The sequence below is a fragment of the Nymphaea colorata genome, chromosome 3 (assembly GCF_008831285.2).
Source record: "Nymphaea colorata isolate Beijing-Zhang1983 chromosome 3, ASM883128v2, whole genome shotgun sequence".
Lineage (NCBI taxonomy): Eukaryota > Viridiplantae > Streptophyta > Magnoliopsida > Nymphaeales > Nymphaeaceae > Nymphaea > Nymphaea colorata.
The window spans coordinates 26,568,593-26,586,094 of NC_045140.1; the positions used below are offsets into that span (position 1 = coordinate 26,568,593).

General features: G+C 39.0%; 1 protein-coding gene, 1 long non-coding RNA gene and 1 other non-coding gene across 7 annotated transcripts; 1 reads left to right on the forward strand and 2 right to left on the reverse strand.

Moving 5' to 3' along the window:
- Window positions 1-6,869: 6,869 nt before the first annotated feature.
- On the reverse strand, window positions 6,870-8,893 carry LOC126409866 (uncharacterized). 2 transcript variants are annotated; one of them, XR_007572704.1, is made up of 2 exons: window positions 8,765-8,893; window positions 6,870-7,688 (listed from the first exon to the last, which is right to left on the reverse strand). It is a non-coding gene; the product is annotated as an uncharacterized LOC126409866 (long non-coding RNA). The 2 variants fall into 2 exon arrangements; XR_007572705.1 differs by having other exon boundaries at window positions 8,714-8,893.
- LOC116251794 (small nucleolar RNA snoR8a) lies at window positions 8,470-8,552 on the reverse strand. Its single transcript, XR_004171852.1, has one exon. It is a non-coding gene; the product is annotated as a small nucleolar RNA snoR8a (small nucleolar RNA).
- Window positions 8,894-11,279: 2,386 nt separating the features above from the next.
- Window positions 11,280-16,647, forward strand: LOC116249689 (uncharacterized). Of its 4 annotated transcripts, none has more exons than XM_031622891.2 (5): window positions 11,280-11,547; window positions 13,170-13,289; window positions 13,389-13,518; window positions 15,724-15,868; window positions 16,200-16,647. In XM_031622891.2, the coding sequence occupies exons 3-5, from the start codon at window positions 13,484-13,486 to the stop codon at window positions 16,464-16,466; spliced, it is 447 nt and encodes a 148-aa protein (XP_031478751.1). In that variant the 5' UTR covers window positions 11,280-11,547; window positions 13,170-13,289; window positions 13,389-13,483; the 3' UTR covers window positions 16,467-16,647. The 4 variants fall into 4 exon arrangements, with proteins under 4 accessions (XP_031478751.1, XP_031478752.1, XP_031478750.1 ...); XM_031622892.2 differs by lacking the exon at window positions 11,280-11,547 and adding an exon at window positions 11,573-11,850; XM_031622890.2 differs by lacking the exon at window positions 11,280-11,547 and adding an exon at window positions 12,506-13,060.
- The last annotated feature ends 855 nt before the right edge of the window (window positions 16,648-17,502 follow it).

The window sequence follows — 17,502 nt, forward strand, 5'->3', positions numbered from 1 at the left end:
AAAAACAAAAGCAAACTAAGCAAGCGAGGGAGGAAGACGGTATTTCTTCTTCTGATTTTTTTTCCATCCATAGGAGGCGCTTGTGTCATCTCCATCCAATGGATCTCAGCCACGTGGAGACAAAGTTTTTTAGTCAGCCACTATTAGTTGGAGATACAGCAAAGACCTTAACTTGTTTTCGAATCGACGGAAAGGTCCGGTTTCCCGACAACGAATCGGATCAGGTACGGTTTTGATCCTAAGTCAAGTCAAGTGGGAAGAAAAGCAAGGTTCTAGGCTTGGAAACAGGAAGGACGCTGCTTTAGAGCATCCAAAGTCTAAGTCAAGTAGGCCTCATCGCGCCGGTTTGGTTCACTCGAAAATGGAGTTTGGTCCAGTTCCATGTGTCTCGTGTTTGTGTTGATGCACCGGATTAAAAGTCCTCAAGAGGGCCGTTGGGATTTGGACGACTCGATGTCGATTGGTCTGGACTTTTTAAAACTGGCCTTCTTAGCTGCCCAAGTTTGACTTTATCACTTTTTTTTTTCAACAAGTTTTTTGTATAAAAAAAAAAAAAAACATACCTCCTTAAATGATTAGTCAAGTTGAAGTTTAACTCAAATTTCTTAAGATTTAAATTGAGAATTCTTAAATTTTGATGTCTAGTTTTTGCTATGTGAATGTTGATTCAAGACCGAAGGCTCCCCTAAGGAAAGTCAAAAGTCAATTATACGATATTGTCATTAGACCGGCGTAGTTAATTGAAAATGAAGATTTTAAGTCAAGGGACAGAAAAAGAGAGGATAAATTTGAGAATGGATATATTGAAATTTAGGTCGAGGCTGTACTAAAAAAATGTATGTTTTGGAAAATGGTAGTAACAAAGATCGAAAAAGAATGACTTATTAATGATTTTAAAAAAATAAGTAAAAGAATTGAGTTACATAAAAAGGACCCGTCCAATTGAGATGAGGACCGTTTGTGATGGATCTGAGGCTTTAAGATCCAAATCCGTTTCGCTTGTGATCATAAGACAGGACTGTGATGAAGCGGATGCGAATAAGTTGTTGGGGTGTGAGATCCGGTTGTTCCAATCCAGGCTGGGAAAAGTAGCAGAACTGGATCCGGTTTTCCATCGACCCGGATCGGTCCAGTCTTAAGGGCATTGTGGACAACATGGAGAGGCAGATCTTCCGTGACAAGTCAAAAGCGGTCCATCGTACTGGTCGTTGGTCGCCTGGCCCACAAGATGGTGGGGCCCGCGTGGACGTTGCTTTGTTTACCAAATTTTGATGGGTGGGAATCTGCCAAGGCGGGTTGGTGCCTGGTGGTCCCCGGGACTGGATCCGTGGGATCCATAAGGCCAGCTCGAGCTTGGGTTGATAATACAACATCGAGCTTGAATTCAACTTGTTTAACTGGTTTATATCGAGCATGTCTCGTTTTTTCTTTTAACTTGTTAACTCGATTAACTTCTTAGTTGCTACTCGTTTAACTATTTTCTCATTATAATTCAATATTTATTATGTAATCGAGCCTAATTGAGTTTAACGAGTTGAGTTTTTATGACTCAAACTCAACTCATTTAACATTTTGAGCATACATTTGAACTCGAGCTTGACTTGTTTACAAACCAGTCGAGTTTAGACGAGCGATTTTGACTCGATCTCAAACTGACTTGCTTCGTTGCACAGTCCTAAGAGGAGGGGCTAAAATGGATGGCTGCGGATTGAATAAAGATGGAAGATGATTTGGACAAAAAATGACAAAGAATATCAAGACAAGTTTATCTGCCGTAAAGTGGGAGGGTATTTAGTGGGGTAGTACGAAGACTATTGTGTTCTTGGAATGCTTTAGGGGCATTTAGCAGCAAGAATATTAATAAAATTTTTCATGAATATATCTTAAAATTTTAGTTTGATTTGTCAAAACACTGTATTTTAGTATTTTATGAATCTGTTTTAAAATATACAGGAGTGCCAAAGCGAGTTTATCTCCCATAACATTAAAAGGGTGTTTTGTAGTAAGTACAAAGACTATTGTGTCTTTGGAATACTTGGGGCCATTTAACAACAGGATACTATCAAAATGATTCAAAAAATTTAGGCAGATTCATGAAACACTGTATTCTAATGTTTTATGAATCTATTTTAATCATTAAAATATATGCATTTGAACACTATTTTTAGTGTTCCCGTTGCCAAATAGTTCATTTTTATAACAAACATTTTGAGAACATCATGTTCTTATTTTATGAAACATGGCGTAATTATTTCTGACTTTTGATTATGAGATTTAGCAACAGTTATAAATTGATCATCACATTATTTTTGTTAGAAAAAATATGTGGTATTCATAGACAATGTATTTTAAAACCGTGTGTTCTAGAAAGTATAATTTTGTTCTTATCAAATAGTTGCTTATGGTACCATAACAGAAATCGACACTGGACAAAGACTCAAGGAAACTGTGACGGGGCCAATGGCCGAGCCAAAAATGTTTGATTAAGGGACACTTTAAGTTTAAATGTCAAACTTTAAGGGGCACTCATATACGAAAAAAAAAGCTAAAAATTAATGAAGTTTGTATAAGTAAATAATGTAAATTTGGTAGGCTGAATTGCCACACCAGGTACAAGGTGACTCGGCCACGATCCGGCCATGACTTTCTTGCAAAGCTCTTATTTGAAGCAAGCTCTTTCTTTTGAGATCCATATCCAAGAACAGAGTGGGAATGCGAAATGGGTCGGATTTATTATGGTTCTTTTCTCCTAACCCGGTTTCCCACGTATTTGGGTTTCTCTAGTCTGAGCCTTATGCATCTCCGATTTCACTTATGAGAATTGCTTCCGCTTTTTAGGGAACAGAAAGTAAGAAACAACTTTAAATTCTTTTTAGGAAGTTTGAAAAGGTGCGTTTAGTAGCGATATCCAAGACAAACAACCAGATCCGCTGCCATATCAAAGCACAACTTACAGCTTTGTTGTGATCAATACAAGTAGTTGACATTTCTCGCCAGGTCCAATGAGATTGTACAATCGTGAACGTTGCGCAATTATAACTTGCATCATTTGTGTCGCGGGCAGACTTTTTAAAGCTTTATTTGGCCCGCGCGGCGCCAAAGGTATACCAAGCTTGGCCGAGCCATACACAGTTGGTCTGCAACAATTTGAGTCATCTATGTAATGATGAACCTAGAGACGTGCTTAAGACTCAAAGGGGCCATTTGTAATTATGTATAAAATATTAATGAATTTGTTCCAATCTGATCTTTTTGCATATATTCATGAAACAAATTGTTACTGTTTTCATTGGCGAAATGACTCTCAGAACAGAAAACCCAAACAACGGGAACATAATTTCAACAATATATGGGGCCTTCAATTTGATACTCTTCACATGTCTAAAGTAACTAAGAAGCGTGTTTGTCCTTTATCGTGTGTACACCCTGAGATATTTTTCCACCACCTATTACAATGCTATATTTTTGGGAACATTCTTCTTCCACTTCCTTTTCACACATATCCATTTCATTTACTGGTAATTAAGGTTTCAGTTTCTTTCGAGAAAAGGAACCCATGGCCAATAAATGGAACTCTTTTCTCTAAGTTCCACCTGTATATTTTTGTACCACTATTGTTTTCCAAGCCAACTTTGTGCTTTTCCAATCAACATTGAGATCTCAATCAGTTTTGGTGTCGCAAAAGTCTGCTTGAATCGGTTTATTCTAATCAAATAGGTGGCAAATCAATTTATTTTACGGATTGATAAGGGGATATCATACTTCATAAAGCATTTTTTTAATTATTTTTCAATTATTTTTGAAGTTTTATTGTACTTATTTTTATATTTTTCGTTCATTTTAAAAATAAACATAATAATTAATATTTTCACCGTTCCTTAACCAAGTCGTGTAGAAGTAGTGTAGTCCCTTCGGTGTAAACCCAAATACATGGAGATCAGCCTCTCCTACTCATTAGTTCCTCCAAAACGGATCCATTGACGTGAATTAACAACGAACCAGTTGGTAGAACATGATTCAGGTACGTTAAGTTACACGAACTTTGGCATGCAAAAGATTTCCCCCTTTTTTCCCTTTGACTGTTGACACAGGAGATACGCTTAGAAGCCGTTTGATTACTGTTCAAGAACTGGACGTTCTGTCCACCACACCATTGTCATGTTTCAATTCTCTATTTAGACGAAACTAAGAATGAAACAACGGGTCTCATCCGACCGACGTTTGTTTTGCTTGGGACATATTTGCCTGTCATGTTCGTTTTGTCTGACATTTGTTTTGTGCTTTGTCCGTTTTGTTTGTTTGGTCTAGTGTTTATCTTGTGAAGTGTGTTTTGTTTGTTTTGTCTATTCTATCTGCTGCTTGTTAACAGGAACACTCTATATGTTGCGTTGCATATTCTGCTTCCCTGTTTATTAGAGATAACTAGACTTTTATATTATACCATTGCAAAATCTATTTATATCATATCATAACAAAACATGTTATAACAAATAGCACATAGCAAAATCAACTCATTTGATTAATTCAATGAACGAAAATATGAAAAGTGTTAGAAACTTAACTAGGCAACAGGTTTAGATGAAACCGTAACATCACTAAATCAAAATTTTAAGATGTTCAATTGTTCGAAGCCGCATGTTGGCATACGACAGGATGGATACAAAAGTTTATAGACCCAAAGACAAGAAGACTAGACTCACTATAAGCAGAGACACAACCACAGTTAGACATTGCCAAGACCTTAGTGGGAGAGAGATATAGAGAGACAGATAGAGAGGACAGTATAGACCAAATCTGGTTTCCAAAATCTGGGATTGGAAACAAAAAGTAAGATTTATGGAGCAGAGAAAACGTCCCATATCTTCCAAGCCAACAAGAAATGACAAAAAAAATTGTGCCAAGGTCTGCTCGTTGTGAAATCGAAAGGAATGAAAGAACAACTATTAACTACTTATGTACTCCAAATCTTAAATGAATGATGAGATTTCCACTCACCTTTCCTATGATTTTACCCTCCAGATAGTGACAGCAGCCACGTTTAGGTCCCGTCGGACACTCTATATGGACCTTGCTTCCAAGAATGAACATTAGCCCTCTGGTCCACCACGTAGCCCCAGCCTATTATGCCCCTGGAGACAGAAGCTTCCTCCTTGATGCATGCTCCTCATCAACGTGCAGCTCGACCGGTGCTCCATGCTGCCTTTAGCCACCGGCCACAACAGCTTCTTGCTAGTATCCTCTTCGACACTGGTGTGCTTGCTCCCTTGCCGCCAGCCGGTGGAGCCAACGATAGATCGGATGGGGATCGCCGGGTCCAATGGCGAGCCGGCGACGACGGACGACGGCAGCCTTGTTGGCAGCAGAGCCTCTCCTATCCATCGTGCATCCGTTGCTCGTCCTTCTTCTTGTTATGTTCATAAGTCCTCCTCGCAGCAGCAGCCAACTGTTTTACCATGTTTCCCATTATTTAATCGATCTCGCCCACATCTCCAGCATTTGTATCCGCATTTCAACCTTGCTCATTTGCTTTTCAACAACTACATTGTCCTTCGTTTCCTATGACATTACAAGAAATGAATGGTGGCATGTCCCATGCCAATTTGATGTTGTATTACAGTCAACTTCTTTTACATTTTAAACAAACTGTTGAGAGATGAAAGGGTAAAGAAACATGGCAGGCCACCTACGTAAATTTGATATGGGTTATGGACCGTCCATTCACTTTTTTTTTTTCAATTGGAATTTTGAACCTAAATAAGAACAAATATGATTTTGGTCAGTTAACTAATCATGAATTTACTTTATGATGTTATTGCACGTCATGCCAGATAATTGAATGATTAATTATGCTTTCCAACTAATTAAATCATGTTTTGCTTTGCGATTTATCAGTTAAGATGTCATACAATTGAGTTATTAAAGCTAATTACTTTCTGATTAATCATGATTTGCCGCCTATCAATCACGTTAATTGAGGGATTCAATTTCCCACGTGGAAAGGTTTTTGTTTTTAACTATAATTTGAGATTATGACATCTTTGAAGAATGATAAGGAGCATTCTTTAACAAGAATACTACATAAATGTTCCATGATTGGTGGAAATTCATCTTACGGGACTTTAAATCTGAACCTCAAACAAGATATGAGCAGGTGGATTTGAATCTAAACTTGCACCACAATTAATTGCATTTCAGGCACATTATAAGGAAGACTATAACTATATTAAAAAAAAAATCTAATCTCAAGAAATGTTCAATTATATGTCTAACGATCGGACTTGCGACTCATTTATGGCCCTAGGTCCTTTATATTTTGACAAAGATCCAACTCAGCCCATGGTTGTCTCTTCAGAGATCCGATACACCTCAGCATATTCTTAACATTGCATCTTGCTGGAGCTGTTGTATTTTTTGGCCCGAGAAAACTTCAGCATCAAGAACCGCCAGGCGGTTAACAGGATTTCCAACTTCCAACTACCATCCGGTGTTCTAAGAAGTGATCCAAATGAGATCATCAATATTTAAGCATCGTACTTGCATTTTTAATTATGTGATACACCAACCAAACATACTTTCCTGAGGTAAAAAGGAATCGTTCCGAGTTCTAAGCTCCAATAATACTGTCACAGTAAGGCTTAGTTAACTTTCTCATGATATTGTCATCTTTAGAAGATAAAATTTATTTATTTTTAGCTTTTTGAAAGATCATAACTTTAAATTTTCCATCTTGGATGTATTTTACTTAATCTCCGAGTGTTTTAGAAGAAAAAAATTCATCCGGATTAGCATCCTTAAAATTTGAACACCAGTATTCATTATAGAAGAGAATTCAACCAGAGGCTTGAAATTCAAGACAGAAAAGCTAACTATAAGCACCAAGACAACGGCAGAAAATATATTAAGATGTAATTCCCAAAGGTTCTCATTCAGTAGGTTGGAGCTTCTAGATCAGAGGTGGGCGAATATCCAAGTTGGTCCCAGAAGCAAAATGAAGTTTAGAAAGTAGAAACTAAGCAGCAGCGGCGGTGGCATCCTTCCATTAAAGTCGGGTGAAGTCACCGTGATGAAAAGCTTGAACAGAGGGAAAGATAGGGCTGAGTCCTGTGAAAGCAGCACCTTGGCATAATAGCAAGCACCATGCTCATCAAGATTCTATGATATACCAACAATCTCCTTTGAAGGATCCATAACAAGAAGATGGGCCTACAGCTTGAGCTTCCATTTTCAAGCAGCACAAAACTGTAACAGAACGTTGCGCGATTGACGGGGAGCCCCACATCCCCCGAGTGGCGAGAACAGACAGAAATTAGAAATACACACTTGTTGTATATCATTTTCTCTTTCTCTTAAGTATCAAAGGAGAAAAGTAGAACCTTTTCTCTGGCATTTCTCAGATTTCAGAATAACCTTCTTAGAATCCCCATTAACGAAAGTATTCTGTATGAATGAGCACTGGTATACAAGCCAGCGGTGGGTGTACTTGAGGATTTCGCATAAGATTAAAAGGTAGGGGATTAGACGGACGCAACTCCTAATCTGAATCCAGCTGGAGCTTGTCGAATGCCTGGAGACTGAAGTCCCAGGCACGAAGTTGAACATGCAGACGTTGATTCACATTCACCTGCACCAGCTATTGCGCTTCCAAAACGCTTCAAACTCACCGATGAATAAACAAAAGGCAATATGAACTGCCAAAAGCCATTAAAAGAGAACAGCTCAGATACGCGCAAATAGGTCCTTGTTTAAAGACATGAACCGAAATAATTGTTCATATCCATGAGGGATCTACATCAGTATCAACAAATGAGATTTGCTCATCACACAGAATCAGACATTATATAATCTTGGAAAACCTGCGAAGGCATCATAGCTACTTTGCCATAATTATCAGTGAATGCTAGAGTCACATAGAATAAGTATCCTCAAGTACCCACGTTGGGGCTTGCGTGACCTGAACATTGGTTTCATAATCACATTCAGGCTTTAAAATCCCCAAAGATTGAGCAGTAGCCAAGGTAAATATCCCAACAGAAACAAAAAAAAAAGAGTGCTCTACACAAAATTAACCACTCAAAGAGATCCCGTCCTACATGTAAAAGCATGAAGACTACAAGATGAGAATACGATGAACCGACGTCAATGCTAGAAACTGATTCATGCTTTACAAACCCTGCCAACAGGAAAATGTCTGAGATTCTCATGAACATAAGGGGAAAGGATCCAAAACCAAACGCATGTGACAAATGAAGAAAATATCAAGAGCACAAAACTAAGTGAATGCAAAAACCCAAGCAACTGTTTTACGCGATCAGATCGAATGAGAGGATTTTTAGTCTCTGTGGTCAAAATATACGGTTAAAAGATTGAAATAAACAGAATACAACAAAACCAGAAAAACAAATCGAAATTTAGAAAGAAAAAAAAATTATCAACTCAATCCCTCCAAAAAAACTGATTCCTTGCGAAGTTGGTGCTCATATTCTATGGGTGTAAATGGGTCTTTCATGCTGAAGCAGTCAGGACGAGGAATTTTGTATAATCATCGCACCTCTTCACAAGGATATACCGCATAAGTAATTTAAATAACTCTTGATCCTAAGGAAATATAAAACCGACTACGATAAGGGAGAAAAGACCGTATATAAAACACCTAACGTTAATCGTGATTTTCGCCCAAGAAACAAACAAAAGCAAGAAAAGGGCGGAGTCTAACTAGGAACCACGATGATCGCCACTGAATGCACAAAAATTTTTAGCCGAATACCGGTCCAAAATCAACTCCAACGCAGAGAAGAATGGCGGTTTGTGAAGGATCGGATAAGCTCAGAAAGAGAGACAGACTTGCGGCGCCGACCTACAGGGTGAACTCCAAAGGAAGGTACAAAATCAAACGCTTCATAGACAAAGCCCTAGCCAGGAACCCTTATATATATATATATAGAACTTCAGCAAAAATCCGGATCGCCTCGGGGGAGGGTCTCGGGTCTGGGCCAGTGTGAACCCGATCTGTAATCAAATCAATTAAAAACTGACAGACTGGACCTTTTTACCCGATCGGGTTACGGGGCCAGAACCGTTTATGAATCTTGACCGATATTCGTCAGGCCGATCGGATTTCATAATTTTAAAGCGTCTAAACAGCTTCATCCTCGCGACCCAACAAGGGAGCTTTTGTCTTCATCACCGTAAGCAGGCAGCAAGAGGAGAGATTGATCGAACTTTGTTTTTTTTTTTTTTTGTAGGAATGTCAATACTTTTTATTTGGATTGAATATCCGCTTGAATTAAAAAATCAAATCAAATTGAGACGTAAGAAATAACTTCCGATCAGATTCGTATGTGACTTCTTGTTGTTGAAATTATATGAGAATATCTCAAAATTTATTGTTGAAATTATCTGTGAATATCCGAAAAGTAGATGCGATTACATCGCTACTGTTGCAGAGCAGCGACGGAAACCCATCGCCAGGTCTCTCTCTCTTTCTCTTCTTCTTTCTTTTTCTCTGTGACAGTGTGTGTAACTAACCAGAAAAGAAATATGTAGAGACGGGCGATGGCCGGCCCCCTTTTCGTTTTTCTTCTTCATCGTCTCTACTCTCTCCCTGCCTCTGTTGCCCTTATTTCTGTGCCGGTTTCTTCTAAGTTTATTAATGGATTCGGAGTATTCGCAGAGTTGTGGCTGCAGAATGTCTTGTTTATAGTTAAAGCAATCTGCGGGGTGCTAGGAATGAAATCGACGAGCTTAGGCTTGATTCCAAATGGGAAGGAAGGGTCTGATGGATGAAGAGACGAATTCAAGCCCTGTTTTCTCTCTCACTCCCTCAGCTACTTCTATGACCCTTTTTGAATTTTTTTTACAAACATCTTCCAACATTTGTCCCATTCCTTTTGTTCTGTGTTAATGCATATTTTGCCCTTTTCAGGTCAGGGGAACTTTGCCGCAAGCACTGGCACCAGATGACTAAACATATCGGAGAAAACAGAACCAAGTCATTTCAGGAACAGGTGCATCTTCTCGTCTCTAGATATTGCCCCAAGTCGTTGGAATGAAGCGATGTGCGATCTGCATTGTTGAAGGCTTCTCTTAGATCGGTGATAATGTGGCTAAAAGTTTGAAGCTAGTGCTCTCGAGATGTTAAGGGCAGCTTTTGATGGTGAATGCACCCAGGACGAGTTGGTTTCCCTCTACATGAATATATTAACTTATTAAGATAAGCAGTTGCCTGCTTTTTAAGGTTCTAATGTCATGCAGCCTTTCGATACTTGGCCAGTATTTTTGAAGTTAAAGTGGAAGAGAAGGAGGTGATTCTTTGGTGGACTGAACCTTGATAATTTGAAGATTTCTACCTATTCCTTTTAGCCTTTAATACACGATACTTCTGTTTTCCAATTGTTTTTGCTTCAGCTCAGGCCTCAGAGAGGTGCAACTTCCACAAGAGGGCGTTAGCTGCTACTGTGCATATAAATTCCTGGAGAGTGACATGACCTTTTACTATGATCTCACTCAAGCGGGGGGCACTTTCTTGTAGTTTGAAGTGAAAAGAAGACAATGGTGAAATGTTGGCATCAAATTAACGATCCATCATCTTATCTTCTTGTTTTAATTTTTTTTTCTTTTTTTTGGTAGGTAGAACTTTAACCAAATTATGAACTGATTAATTTTTCGACTTTTTTCTTACCGGACTTGGATATTCATTCTGGATTTGGACTAAATCCTATCGTACGAGTTCTATTTCTAGTACAAGTGCAATGTCCGTATTTTGAATTTCAGATCCAAAATCTAACTCGTGTCTGCCCATTTGCATCCCACATGCTCAAGTGTCTGTAAAATCTGTCTTATATTGTTTTAAGCAAATTTATGGAAAAAGTTACAAATAGCCGCTCAATGATTGAGTGATTTACAAATCTACGCCCAACTTTTAAAGTGTTGCATTTTGGCGCCTAACATTTTAAGGCAATTCTCAATTACAAATGACCGCTGTGATCTCCATCCATGAGGAACTTAATGTTCAAAACTGATATCGCAAACACATAGATGCAAAGCATTGTCGTTGAAGATGCAAAGCATTGCCGTTGAAGATGCAAACATGAAGAAATAACTATCAATCCTCCCCAATTGGAGTATAGATAAACAAGAACATGTAGCGTCAGTGAAGCAATTGAAGAGATGACGATACAAAGGAACACCCAGATTATCATAGAAGCATGAAACGTCTCTTGTAGGTTGTTTTCTTTCCTTGGTTGCTAAGTTGCCACCGGCTTGCATGTCACAGTGGAGACTGTTCACTGTTTTGGAGGAACCAGAAATTTCTAGCTAAGGAACACTTTAAGTTTCAATTTTAAACTTCAAAAAGACATTTATAAGTAAATAAACTGAAAATTAATGGATTTTTTATACATGGGTGCGTTTGATTACATGGTGCAATCGCATGAAATTTTTACAGCAGAAAAAGGGCCATTCTCGTTGTGTTCGTCTGGACAGCAGCTGCCATTGTGCCATTATGTTCGCCTGAGCAGCAGCATCCACCACTGTCAAACATCCGATCAGGTGGAGACCTCGTCCCCTCTCTCTCTCTCTCTCTCCCTGTGCACCAGTTTCCCCTCTTTTTGGTTGTATCTATTTCTATACAAGGGGATGAAAGAAATCAAAGGGAGCAGAGGACGGTGACCTGCCTCTTTTTTTCTCCCTTTTATTTATTCTGCTGTGGAAGTTTCTGGTTCCACGAGGGGCCGATCATCTCATCTTTCTGCAAAACTGCATCCACCGGGATTTGTTTTTCGAAAATCCTGTACCCATAACATAATCAACCTTTTCGGCCACCGATCCACCAGTCATCTAAATCTCCATGAGGTGAGCCTTCTTTTGTTTCAGGCCCTTCATTTTTCTGATCTATCAGGTCGTGAACAAAATATATGGACATCGATGGAATGGACTGAGCTCTTTTACTTCTTGCTCTCTATTTATGGATTCCACCATGAGGTGGCATGTCCAGTGTGTATTTGTCAATGTTATGTGGAAAAGGCCACATGCAGTTTATGTTAAAGTGCGCGGAAAATGTTCGGCAAAATACCGCAGTAAAGTAAAGTCTCAGCAAGCAAGTGTTTCCTTTTTTTTTCTTTTAATCGATACTTTATTGACTTATCTATGGTGTTCTCATTGCTTGCCCTTCATCTAATGTTGCTATGGATATAGTTGCGTAGACTTTGTGCCTGAAGATGCGTAGACTAAGCTGTGTAATATAGTTGTGGCTAAAGATGTTCTTCCCCTCAAATTGCTAATCTTGATCTTCAAACATATTTGTCATAATTTCCTCTAACTTTCGATTTCTTAATTTGCTTCAAAGTAGCTACCTCTTTCTATCGTTCCTACTGATGTGTCTTTATCGTCTGCTGAATCATTTTTGTTCTCGTGTAATGGCACGCAAGCTTATTTTCCTTTTTCTTTTTTGCGCATTTAGGTTGCTATATTTGATATTCTATTGGACTTAAAAGATTTGCTTTCATGATTGTAACGGTTGGTTATTTACAAACTGTTTTTTTTTTCCATTCCCTTGCTTAGCCATGGAATACCAAAAAAAAAAAAAAAACTCAAACTTTTCTTAATTCATCAAACATGCCTCATTTTAAGATGAGATGAAATTTCCCCTCTTCCACACTTTACCAAATGCTAACTAAAGTCAATTTTGTAAGGTGGTGTGGGCAATTGTCCACACCTGGTGGGCTGGTACAACGTGCCTTGGCCACTGCTTTCGTGCCTCCCCATAACACATTAGTATGTATTAATGATCGGCCTTTCTGAAAAAGACAAACTTGTGAGCCTGTGAGCTGCTAATTTGATGAACTGAAAGCACACGTTTATTGATCAAGCAAAAAAGGAAAGCGATTCTAAGTTTCCTATCATACGCGAGCCTGAGAAGATAACGAAGGACATTGGGATTGAAAGCCTGCGATTGTCTCCGACGTCTCTCTCGTCTAGTCGTCCTGTGCCGTCCGCTCACCGCGGTTCCTTCGTTGTTCCTGGGTCCACCTTTGCCCGACGGTGATATCTCATTTTTGCTATGGTATTTGGTTCACGAAAGGGAGGCCTGCGGTGGCTCCTGTTTGTTCGTTGCAGGAAGGCCGTCGCCTCATCTAATTAACCATTGGACTGTTTTCTTGGTTGTGTTATAGGTTTATTGAGATTGCCTTTGCGACGGAGGTTTGCTTCGAGAATTACTTTTGTGAAAGTCTGCACCAGCGAGAGTGGCGTTCTCAACGACTTTGGTTGCTACCGCCACAATTCTATTCTATGTGCGTAGTTTGGAATGTATTATTGCACCTTCTGGCTTGTGTTGCCATTTGTTTGGGGTGAACAAATGAGGGAATGTAGCTTTATCTCTTTTCTTGAAGGTTGTTAACTTGTGTCTTCGAGCTGTTTGATGAAATGACCACGGTGGAAGTTGCTGACAACTGAGGATTTGCTGAGGGAAGGAGGAAGGGAACAAATGGACAAGTTTCCTGCTGCTCGTAAGATCTTGAGGCAAGTGCCTGTCACCTTCTTCCCTTCTTCCCCTTGATTTTTGCTAGGAAAACTTTTACTTGGCTCATGTCTGGCAGTCTGGGGAAAGGCTATGGATGGTAGATGAAATTAAAACTGGAATTTCTTGATTCTCAATGGCAGGCGAAACAAAAGTCTAGTTGCTTGATATCATATCCAGTAGATCTCTCTGTACTTGCTGTTTGTTTCTTTTTTTCTCTTTTCTAGGCAAGGTGGCATTTTGTGCTTATGGAGTTGACTTTTATTTTAGTGGACTTGAATGGCTTAAATGGCCTTATTCTTTTGGTTCAGTGCAGTGGCTTAACAATGAATGCATCAGGACGGGCTCTGCCTTTGGAAATGAGTGTGTTAATGGGCTGCTGCTGCTGCTTCACTAGAGTTGATACTTTGTGGGGCCCGTTTGTTCTTGTCTTAGATTTTCTGTAGCTGCGACATCTCTCTCCGCACAGAAGAGGAGCACTTTCTCTTTCATAGGCTATAATCATAGACCGCACCTGACCTTTTCCTTAGTGGAAGAGAAATGCAAAAACGTCATCAACGCCATCCATAAACGGTCGTTTACATGTGATCCATATACGGTCAACTGCAATGTGTGCAGACTGCCAGTTAGAACTCAAGATAGCTGATTTGGTTAGAATTATCCCGAACCGAACTCAACAATGGGGGATAATTTATGTAAAAAAAAACTTGATAGCGACATATGTTTTTTTCCAAATTCTAGCTGCAAAGATGGTGGCAGAATGTAAAATTTGGGAAAGAAAAATTATAATTCATTGTTCATTGTCTGAAATAGAAAGCTAAGACTATTAAGCTTACAAAGGACACCTTTCTTGCATAACACTTTAACTGCTAGGACCGTAATAAGGTACGTCGGAAGTTTATAAACTGGAGCCTTATAAGGTGGAAGTTTCCTGCCATTTTTTGTAGTGGCATTTTTTTCTCCTTAAAAAGTAATAAGGCTTTCAAAGACAAAGATTGGCTTTTGTTCTTTTGCCTCTTCTTCTTTATGACATCATTCAGAACCTTAAAGCATGAGCTAGGAGAGGAATGAAGATATCACAGAGAGAGGGAGAGAGAACAACCATAACCCTAAGTGAAACGCAGGAGATGGCTGTGTAGCCATCAAGCATCTTGTGGCTCCCTTCACATCCACTTGGAAGAAGAGGAATCAGTGTTGTCTCTGAGGCCAGTCTTAAAATTGGTTTATGTAGAAAGCAAGGTTTCACTGGAGAAGAAAGACAACTGTTTTTTTCAATATTCCTTTGTAAGTTGGGGGCACGATCGTGAAGTGAGGGTCTCTCTGGTTGTGGCTGCTGGCTGGTTCATGAATTTTCTGAATTTTCAGCCGAAAGTGAGGGAAAGCATATAATTTCTTAATAGCAGTGGTAGCTGCAGTAATAGGTCCAGGCAAGAGACAGGAACATATATCAACAGCAGCATCACCTGCAGAGGGGTATATAGTGGATAAAATCATAAAATGCAGATCAGCTGTCAATGGCAGATATCAGCCCTGCATGCTAAGCACTTAAGAACAGGAAAAATTCTAGGGTTGAGATAAAGCAATGTACATTGAAAATTTTGGGGGCTGCGACAGTAGTTAACAATCTGCTAAAGATTGAAATCTAGTGAACTAAAGATCTGATGCCTGTCCTTTTCTACATAGGCCACATTAGGATATCTCGACATTGTTTGAAGTAACCTGAAAATATTGCAAGTCAATAAAATGTTAAATCATGCATGCAAAATCTGTCTACTTGTTTAATTGACAAGGGCACTTTTGAGTAGTTATTAGCTGATCATTTGGATTGTTGGCTAATTTTCACGTAGATGGCTTTTTAAGTTTTGATAATCTTCGGAGATGGTAGATGATGACTTTGGTCAAGTAAACTATAGACACCGGACACCAACATATAGACAGCATTTGAAGAAAGGTTGGACAATTTGTTGGGTTTTAGAATATCTGGTTGGGAAAGGATTTAGCTCTATCTGATTTAGCGTCCTGTGGTGATGAGCCTTTCCTTTTTATGTCATTTCTGATGAAATGGTGAGGGTCTGGTTATAATATGCTACCCTAATTATACGATATATATCATGATGCTTACCCTAGTAGTCATATTACATTTTTGCAGTTTTATAATGGTTGATCTCTTTGGTGATGTATGATATTATGGATGTGATTGACCACAGGAAAATGGGATTTGGAGAAGAAAATTACTACTTCTGGAAACAAGTCAGCAAGGCTTTATTATGCACTTATGCAGTCTTTGGCGCCGCATGGCTGTGGAATGAAACTTCACCATTAGGCTGGTGGACATTGAAACCACGTCCCAAAGTGAGCTAAAACAACATTTTTTCTACATGGCCATTAAAATAATTGTGCTCTTGATTGGTTATTGTTCACCATTATGCCGAGTTGTTTGACAAGTCAATGATATGTGCCCGGATAGAAGTATATGTTTCACGGTCTAAATTAATCAGAAGCTTTGAATATTTAGATTTGGCTTCGTCAGCTTTTGCATCAAATTGAAGTGCTTCTTTTTATAAACTAAATTTTTGTTTGTATGTTATCTGTGGAGATTCTGATGTGACTGGGCTACATGTGTCAACTTCAATAAATGGTTCTCATTTCAAGTTTGTTTCTTCTTTGTTGAATGGCACCGCAGGAAGAGAAAGAACTTGCTCACCTGTATGAGCGCCGAAAATTTCCCTATCCTGGCGATGAGGAGGCAGTAAAAGAATTTATAGCCAGTGGAGGTGGAATAGGCACAAGTATAGGACCAAAGGGAATCATCGACACAGGGAAGGAGAATGATAATTTTCAAAAGAAGATGCAGTCTAAGAAGTTTGAACAGGAAGCTCTCAAACTCTGGCTCCGGATGAGAAATGAAGTCATTGCTGAGCTTCGAGAGAAGGGTTTTGATGTCGAGTGATTATATCATGATTCTGTAAATTGGTTGGCCTTGGGTTGATGCCTGTAGAACCTCAGCAACCAATAGAATTACAAGGACTTGTTTATAAGGATGTAAAATGAGCTGAGATAAATCAAATTTTAGGTTGTTTGGACTTGGTTTGTCTAGAAATATGAGTTCAAACTAAATCTCAAGTTTTCAACTTGATTTGGATTCATACAATCTTATTTCCAGTTCGCACTTATTTTTTTTATTATGAGATGTTGATATCGGCTTCCTTACCAATTATCATTGTTACGATGAACTGTTTGTTGGTCTCCAGGTGCTTGATGCAGTGGGACGTTGGAAGTAAGAAGCGGACGTACATACTATGTTTCAAACTGACTAAACCTGGTTTTATCTTCTCAACACATTGTTAATAATAAAGGATAAAGATCATTGTTAAATTAAGTACAGAAGGATAAAACTTTATTTCTGAATAAGCATCTAATTGTCCAAACTGGGGTAATGATGTCGGAGAAGAATGAATTTTTGCTTGGACATGAGGATCAAATGGCATTTTTGAAAATATTGGTTACAATACTGGATTTTGTTGTGAAGTTTCTCTACGGTACTCAGTTAACTGTACAAGTTCATTTTATGATACCTAATCTGAATTCTGAACCATGGGCTGCTAGTATTCATATGTCCAGTCATTTCCATTTCACACATTGGACTTGAATCGGCCAATACACTTCGCCCGTTCGATTTGACATGTCATCCCTGTGAGAACAGCCATGGAACAAAAAGGTATGCATACGTTCCTTTGTTTAAGTTGCACATGATCGACCCAGTTGTTATATCTGTTCTGCAACCTGCAACCAGCTAGCAGGGTTTTGTCATCTTGGCTGTTTGACAGAAGTTCGAACATATCAAATTGCTGTTCTTTTTCATTCACTACTGTTTGTGGAGACGTTTTTGGATGATTCTGTTCTTCTCATATTTCCCATGGTCTGGATTTTGTCAGCTTGCAACTGCACCTTGTCAGAGATGAGTGTTTCTTGCGACCTTCGATGCG

Bases quoted from the DNA above. Each gene is read 5' to 3' on its own strand.
- LOC116249689 (XM_031622891.2), top strand. From the start codon at position 13,484: ATGGACAAGTTTCCTGCTGCTCGTAAGATCTTGAG. The intron at 13,519-15,723 runs GCAAGTGCCTGT...GATTGACCACAG, and splicing joins GCTGCTCGTAAGATCTTGAG to GAAAATGGGATTTGGAGAAG. The intron at 15,869-16,199 runs GTGAGCTAAAAC...ATGGCACCGCAG, and splicing joins CATTGAAACCACGTCCCAAA to GAAGAGAAAGAACTTGCTCA.